At 52.3% G+C, this 8,265-nt stretch overlaps 1 protein-coding gene across 1 annotated transcript; it reads left to right on the plus strand.

The window, feature by feature from the left end:
* The first annotated feature begins 2,294 nt into the window (after positions 1-2,294).
* On the plus strand, positions 2,295-7,601 carry LOC129125476 (C-signal-like). The gene is made up of 6 exons (XM_077184955.1): positions 2,295-2,438; positions 2,922-2,973; positions 6,044-6,231; positions 6,603-6,761; positions 7,062-7,172; positions 7,488-7,601. The coding sequence occupies exons 1-6, from the start codon at positions 2,295-2,297 to the stop codon at positions 7,599-7,601; spliced, it is 768 nt and encodes a 255-aa protein (XP_077041070.1).
* Positions 7,602-8,265: the final 664 nt, after the last annotated feature.

An 8,265-nucleotide genomic window follows, 5' to 3' on the forward strand; every position in this document is an offset into this window, starting at 1 on the left:
GAAATTAAGGGTTAGTGACTTCTCAAGCACAGCCCTACTGTTAGGATTGACCAATACCTTCCATACAAATCACGTAACCCGAGCTAACTTCTACTCATGCTCAGGGCAAGGGTCTTTATGTGCGGAGGGTCTTTTTGATGTGGAGGTGTGATTTTCAGTGTTACAATAAAGATAGTTTATCTCTAACATACACGGACCCGGAGTATTTTGCCAAGTTAGCAACCCCTAAATCTTGTTAGTTCCGGAATGTCCTTGAGTGAGGGATGCTGGCTGCTGCCTCTTCCAGTGATTAGCTCTCCTTTCCTGCAGATTAGGCTTGAAAGTATACAAAGGTCTTACATCAAAGAACAGCCTGACTTAAGATAACACTGACACATTGCACATATTGCAACAATGATGCTGCCTGCTGCCATGGAAGGGAGCAGGGAGCTGTGGGCTCAGCCAGGAAGGGGCTGTGGCAGAGCAGGAGCTGGCTGGGGGTGCTGGAGGGGTGAACAAAGCCCTGCTGGGGGATGTAATGGCTACAGGGTCCTTGCAGGGGTCTGCGGGGTCAAGGTCAAGGCTGTGTGATGCAGGAGAGGTCACTGCATGGCTCTGGTCATGGAGCTCACAGGAAGGGCCTTGTGGACCCAGGCCAAGGGGCACAGAATGTATGCAGGGGAGGTGCCATGCTGACAAAAAAATCACTCTGAGGACAATCAAGCATTGAAAGGGAGTCTGGGAAGTCTACAGGATCCCGGAGGGTTTTGAGGTCACGTTCAAGCTCTGGGCAGCCCGCTCTGAAGTCATTGCTGATCCTGCTCCTCCTGATGGGCCTTCGAGTAGAGTTCTCTCAGTTCCTCTCTGACCTGGACTGTTCCCAGGTGCCTCTGTAGTGTTGTAGCCTGGTCTCATCTCTTCCCTGGTGCATACTTTCTGGCCCTGGGCTGTGATTCTGGAGCCATGAGAGTGCCTGTGCTGCTGTCCTTGGCCACCATTGGTCAGCCCTTTCCAAAGGTCACTCCCCTGCTTGGCACTGGCCCATAGCCATTCCTGGTTGTGCAGCCCTCTTCGCTTGTTTCTGTTGTTTCCTTCCCAAGGAGCCTGGAAGGAAAAGAGGAAACTCCAGTCTAATTTGTTCTTAATGGGAGCTGTGCTCTGGATGCTGCTGGCAGAGCAGGCAAGTCTGTGCAGTGCAATTGTTTGTGCAGGTGATTACACCTGCAAGAACGTCTGCAACAGCAGTTCCAACTCCAACACCATCCAAATCCACACCCAGCATGCTTACCTCTCATGGGGGCCATAGTCTGTCCACCACCATGGAAGGAAACTTCACTGCTTCTTCCCCTTCATGATCTGTGTCACCTGAAAGATGATCTTCCAAATGTGGGGGCCCTTCACCATCTCCTGAGTGTTTCTTTGGTGATTGCCAAATGTGGAACCACTCAGCTACTTGGGGAATAGAGACTTCTATTCCCTCTGCCACACTGAGCAACAGGTATGTGCCATGAGGCACATCCAGATGGGATGGACCCACCCCCACTGCTTTCCTCTTCTTTTTTCCTTCCCCACCTCATAGTCATGTTGCCCCAATTCTTCTGTTTTAGCTGAGGCTTTTTACATGGCAGCTCTATGCTTCTTCTAACACTTCTGCATCCTAGAAATCCATGCCCCCAGGCTGGCCTGGGTTGCAGCAGCCTTGCTTTTACAGGCATTTCTTCAGCTTATAAGCATCCAGCATTGTCCTCCAGCAAGGAGGAAGGTGATGGATGTGAGCTTGAAGCCCCAGCAGTCAGTGGTCAAGGCTGCAGGGAGTGGGGGTCCTTCTCTGCTGGCTCCTGGATGCTCTGGGGGGGAGTGTTGGCAGGAGTGGAACAAACTGCACTCTGTGTGCTTCCCAGGCTGTGCTTTGGATTAGTGTCTCATAATTCAACCATCCCAAATTTACCCCCCAAACTAGGAGATTGCTGGCCACAGCCAGATTTGAACCTGTTCTCCTTTTCCTGGTAGTACTCTTCCAAGCCTGTGGAAGAGGTGGACCCTTCTGCTGTTACAGAGATTCTGGGAGCTGGGGCTTTAGAGGAGCATAGTGACAATGCAGGTGACACGCAGCCCCGTGTGTCAAATATCAGGGAGCCCTTGGTCCTCTTGGGACCCTGGTGGCTCTATTTGGGGCAGGCGAGGGGCCAGGTGCTGGCACTGTCCCAGTCCCCATGGGTGCCCAGAGCCACACCCTGGGCTGTGCCGGGCTCCTCTTCACGCCAAGCAGGCGGCAACCCTGCCATGTGTCACCGCCCGGCGCAGAGGCTGGGGACATGGCTGCGCTGGCTCGGAGCGTCCTGGTGACGGGGTCCAGCCGGGGCATCGGGCTGGAGCTCGTGCGGCAGCTGGCCGCCAGCCCCCGGCCCCCCCAGCACATCTTTGCCACCTGCCGCGACCCCGAGGGTCCCAGAGGGAAGGTCAGTGCGGGAACAGGGAATGGGATGGTGCTGAGCCAGGTGGGCAGAGGGGATCCGCGGTCCCCACAGCCCTGTTGGCTTGCTGCCCTGGCTGGGTAGCCCAGGAGTGGGGGCAGAAGTGTTCTGGGGGTCTCACAACGCCCCCAGCTCCCTGGATAAGGCAGTGCCCAGTGTGGCTGGGTGGGATGAGGCAGGAGAGGCAGACATATTCAGCACTCACTCCTGGCTGTGCCCATGGCTGGCCAACCCCTTTTCTGTGCTGGGATCACTCAGGAGGGGGGACAGTTCCTAAGCCCAGCAGCACCATTCTCCTGCTGGCTGTGGGGTTGCTGCCCTACCCCATCCACTGGGAATGGCCCTGTGCTCTTTCCCCAGAGAAAGCAAAGCCACCCTGGCTCAGTGACCTGGGAGCAGGGGTGGGACACCTGACCATGCAGCTGGTGGCTTCTAACCTCCTCCTTTGCCCCATCACTTTATTTCCAGGCCCTGCAAGAATTAGCTGCCCAGCACTCCAGCATCAAACTGGTCCAGCTAGGTATGGAGCAACCTTTCTCCTTGTACCCAACATTGCTTCCAGCTCTCTGGTGACTTTGGAGGTGGGAGCAGGGACAGCTTTTGCAGGAAGCTCTAGCCCTGCCAGGTGGGGAGGGATCTATGGGGAGGCATCCATGCACACCTGGGCAAGCTTCTCCCTGCAAATTAAGCTGTGCCCTGGCTGGAGCAGTCAAACTGGCTTCAGAGGAGGCAGAGGTGGGTCCAGGCATCTCAGCTGAGCAAGTGTCATGGGAAAGGCATGACGTCTCTTCCCAAGGATACTAAATACAGTGCCCAGGTTTTGGGCTGGGACATATGGGTTCACAAAGTGAAGCAAGGCAAGGCACAGTAGCTGCCTGGATGGTTCCTAAGTAGGAGGGTTGGTTTGGGATCTGCTTGGAGGTGGCCATGGTTGGCATTTCTTTCAGGTAAAAAAGGGAGAAAAAAAAATAGCTAAAAATGACACAGGGGAACTCTGCCCAGCCTGGCAGCCTGGTGTCCCAGGCTGATGCTCTGACCCAGAGGCACAGGACTGAGTCCATAGCTTGGACCGGGGAGATGTCCTCTTGGCCATTCCCTCCTTCTATGGATGTGGGCCAAACTCAGTGACCTTTTTCAGCAGCATTTGGGAGAAGCATGAGGCAGCAAATAGGCAGCATAGGGAGAACAGCCAGGCTGGAATTGGAATTGGCAAAGTTGGGGTATTCACAGAAAAGAAGCTTCCAGGGTGCTGGACAGGGACAGGGTCTCACTGGGGAGGACAGTGTTTGGGTGAAGAGTGGGGAGATAAGGAGCTCCAGGCTTGAGAAGCAGAGATTTCCTGTGTTCCCCTGTCTTAGAGAGTGGGGGCTGCTTTTATTAATGAAGAATTAAAAGAACATCTAAATACAAAAGAAATGTTTTGGCAAAGTGCCTGCACTAGGATTGCCATTGCTGTAAAAAGTGAGGTGGGAAGCAGCCATAGCTTCTAAATATTTGTATTTCATTGAAGCCAATAATAAGAAAACTGATTCAAGGCTATTCTGTATCGGTACCTACCTATCTACCTACCTGTTTATTTGTTTAAAAGCACCTGAAAAGTTCAAATAACTTCAGTTCAAGTTCAGCTTTTTAAATATTTCTTAGAAAATAAGACATTCTTGAATTCAGGCTTTACTACAAAGAGGCAGCAAATATCTCTTTTTGCTATTAAGTAGATTATTAAAGTAAAATACCTTCTCTGTAATAAAAAATAAATGAGCTGTGAGCCCCAACTGGCAGTACCTGATGGGAAGACCATGGCCAACATAAAGGGACATCTCAAGGGACTGGCCACAACATGAATAATCTTTTCTAAAAACACACACCCCAAGCCCCAACCTGTAAATAAAGTCCCAAAATATGCTTAAAATCTCTTAAATATCAACAGCAACAAGATACTTCTTAAAAAGAGAAGTTGCTTCAAGCTCTCTTGCTCCATAAAAAGGAAGAGTTGTCTTCAAAACAGTAACAGGCATAGACTCTTCAGGAAGGAAAGTTTAAAAAATAACTTAAAAATGTGTAAGATCTGTCACTTCTTTTCATTCTCTCTTTCTTTCCCACTCTTATTTCTTCCAGGGAGACAAGCATTGGTTATTTCACCAAATTTGGGGGTTAAGGACTAAAAATGTGTTGGTCCCACATGCCTGGGAGCAATGACTCAGCTAATCCAAACAGCGCAGTTAATCATTCACCAGGTGACCAAAAAATCCCTCACATGTACTGGAGTGACAGAACCTGGACCTTCATCCCATTGTTATCCAAAGAAATAACTCCAAAGTGCTCTGTGATTTGTCCTGCATCTAGACATGCAAAATCCTCTTGAATCCCAAGACTCCTTCCCCTCCCAGCAGCCCCACAGCAGATTATCCCATGGTGTTCCCCTCAAATGTTTTTAGGACACCTCTACAAAGGTCTGGGCTGCACAACACAAGGTAGCAACGAGTTCCATGCTGCTCATATACTTGCTTACCACCATAAAGACATCAGGGTAGTTAAAAATGCCAGGGAAAAGGATCCTTTAGCTGCCCATCAGTGTATAAATATTCCAAGAAAGAAATCTTCAACCTTGGAAACTTTTGGTAAGTCACTCTTTTCCAAGCAGGAGAACAGAAACACAGCCCAGGGGCCAAAGTGTTGCAAAAAAATAAGGAATCTGCAGTCCCCCATTCCCAGCAGGCTCATCACATTGGCATCTGCAAAAAACAGGCACAGAAATGTGCATGGGAACAAGGGCACACTCCAACTTGCCCATACATGTGAATATTCATGGTTTTAAGGGCTCTGTGGTATACCTGAGGTATTAAAAAGCAATATATAAAGTTTAATGTTGGCCTAATCAGCCTGTTTCACATTCTGAAGGTATTCAGATGACCTTTTTAAATAAACAAATGATGGCCACTTCAGCTGGTGAGCATCCAGGACAGGATGTAAATCCTAATAAGCAATCCTGACAGCTGGACACAAACTTAAAAAACCACCACTTTTATTGCCTAAGTCAGAAAAATCCTGCAATTAAAGCATGGCAGAACTTCAAAAGATATACCAATACTTAAGCAAAGAGGAAGGCACTGGGGATGCTTATCCTTGTTAGGCCAATTTCAGTTGTGCCTAGTTACTTGAGAGGGGCTGTCTCCACAACTTAGTCAGTAGGGATAGGGAAGTTCAGATTCAGAGCCTGCAACCAAATGCTGCAGGTTACATCCCAAATCTTTTATTACTTGTACTCACCTCAGCTCATCTGTCAGCTCCAAAACCTTGTGGGTAACAGCATGAAGAAAAAAATGGCTCCCTGTGGAAATAAACTTAGGAGTCTCAGTGTGCAAGGACCAAGCATCCCTTGTACAATCATAAATTCCTTGGATACAGAAGCAAATGCAGGCAAGTTTTTCCTACCAGTAGCCCCCACGTGACCTAAAATGAGTTGAATTAAAGTTTAATTCAGCTGAGGCTGCAAAACCAAGAGGTAAGGACAAACTGCTGCTCATTTCAATGTGCTTAATCTGCTAAACCTGCTGCATCCTTTCTGGATAACTTTGCTTTTTCCCTGGCAGACACAGTGAATTTGCCCAGCATCCAAAGAGCCATGCAGGCTGTGGGGTATCATCTGAAGGACCAGGGCTTGAACCTGCTCATCAACAATGCAGGCATTAGCTCCCACGCCACACTGTGCTCCCTGGACTCACAGGAGATGCTCAACGTGTTTGCCACCAACGTGGTTGGGCCACTCCAGGTTGTCAAGGTATGTCTGGACCTTTTACATTTCTCCTGCTTGGGAAGATGTTCCCTGATGGGAATAGGGGGACCTCAGTGGATCTCCCCTGCCTACTCAGAGGAGCTCAGCAGCTTAGTCCAGCCCAGCATCACCCATGCTTAGTTCTTCCCCACCCGGAGTGGCTGCCTGCTCCAGGCTCACTGTGCCAGCTCACTCCTTTCCTGGGAATGGAAAGGCTGGAGCCTGGCTCCTCCCTGGGGCATCTTCCCCATCCCCTGCATTTCTGCCAGGAGTGTCTGTCCAGCTGCTTGTCTGCAGTCTGTGACAGAGCCCTCCAGGATGGTCCTCAAATTGGGGTTCTGTTGCATGTTAATGGAGCGTTGGTGTCTTTGCATCAGGAATTTCTGCCGCTCCTGGAGCAGGCGGCGAAGGGAGAGGGAAAGGAGGGTCTGAGCTGCAGCAGGGCTGCTGTCATCAACATCTCCTCCAAGCTGGGCTCCATCGGGCTGTGCCTCCATGTGCCAGAGGCCCCCATGTACCCGTACCGGGCCAGCAAGGTGAGCTGCCAGGGGAGGTGCAGGAGATGCTGCCCCAGGCACAGTCCCCGTGGAGGGGAGGGAGCCCCTGGGTCACCCCCTGCCCCAGCCACCCACCCCCCTGCCTGGTTCTCCCAGGTGGCAGCACAGAGACTGGGACAGCAGCAGCCAGGATTGAGACATTCCAGCAGGGCGTGCTGATGCTTTGTCGCAGGACCAAGTCCCATTTCCCATCTCCACAGACAATTTGTGGCTATGAAATGTCTCCTCTCCTGCCCACCCACTCCCTGGGTTGTGCTGGCAGGGCTGTGCCTCTTCCAGGCTGCCCAGAACATGGTGACGAGGTGCTTGGCTGCAGAACTCCAGGACAAGGGGATCTTGTGCATGGCCATCCATCCTGGCTGGGTGAAGACTGACATGGGCACAGAGGAGGTACTGGGCTGTGCAGGGGAGGGTCAGCAGGATCCCCACTGAATCCCCATGTCCTGGGGAGGGCAGAGGCACTTGGAGGATTTTGTGTGATGCTGTGGGCTGCCAGGACCATCTTCTGGAGCAGAGCGGGCAGGGAGCAGGCAGCAAGCTGCAACATTCTGAGTACATAGGATAGCCAGCCCTGTCTTCCCAAGCCAGCCTGGAGAGGTGTGGCAGTAAGGAAAAATATCCCCGTGAGCACCATGGATGCTGCTCCCAGGCATGCACCCTCCCCAGGAGCTGCTCTCTGTTACAGCTCATTGTCCTTTTCTGCAGGCACCACTGACAGTGGAGCACAGCGTGAGGGGCATCCTGACCGTGCTGGCCAGCCTCTCACAGGACACCTCTGGAGCCTTCCTCGACTGGGAAGGGAACAGCCTGCCCTGGTGATGGACAGATGGATGGCACCTCTTGCCCATGCTGCAGCCTCTGCTCGCTGGCTCACCACTCTGCATGGTCACCCCTGCTCACTCCCAGCCCTCCCCACACTGCTGGGGAGAGGGAATCAGCTTGGGAAACAGCCTCTCTCTCCTTTCCCACACCATGTGTTCCCTGTGCTCCCTCTGTACCCCTCACTCTGTAAACTCTGGCAGCTGATGCATCTCTGCTCTGTCTCCACACCCAGTCTCAAACCCCGTCTGAGCCCAGGGCACGATCCCTGTGCTCTGCCCGAGCTTTGTGTGTCCCTCTGTCCCACCTGTGACCAGGCATCCCCCAGCTGAGGGCAGAGGGCAGCTGCTCCCTGTGACCCCCAGCCCCTCAGGCAGCTCAGCCTGGGCAGGGGAAAGCCAGTCCTGCAGGAGCTCAGAAGATCTCTCTCCTCTCAGGACATGGGCCCTGCTCCAGCTCCTCCAGTGCCTCCTGGAGGGGAGGTCTCCAGAGGGCAGTCACGGTGCCATGGCACCTGCTGGCTGGAACTCATGGGGATGCCAGTGACAGCCGTGGGTTGGGGCAGCTGCAGGCACCACCAATCCCCAGTGCAGGAGTGGGATATCTGGAAAGGGTCACCCCATGAGCTGGCACTGCACAACAGAGCTGGAGGTCTCAGCAGGAG

The sequence above is a fragment of the Agelaius phoeniceus genome, chromosome 12, assembly GCF_051311805.1.
Source record: "Agelaius phoeniceus isolate bAgePho1 chromosome 12, bAgePho1.hap1, whole genome shotgun sequence".
NCBI lineage: Eukaryota > Metazoa > Chordata > Aves > Passeriformes > Icteridae > Agelaius > Agelaius phoeniceus.

Bases quoted from the DNA above. Each gene is read 5' to 3' on its own strand.
- LOC129125476 (XM_077184955.1), top strand. From the start codon at position 2,295: ATGGCTGCGCTGGCTCGGAGCGTCCTGGTGACGGGGTCCAGCCGGGGC. The intron at 2,439-2,921 runs GTCAGTGCGGGA...CTTTATTTCCAG, and splicing joins CCGAGGGTCCCAGAGGGAAG to GCCCTGCAAGAATTAGCTGC. The intron at 7,173-7,487 runs GTACTGGGCTGT...CCTTTTCTGCAG, and splicing joins CTGACATGGGCACAGAGGAG to GCACCACTGACAGTGGAGCA.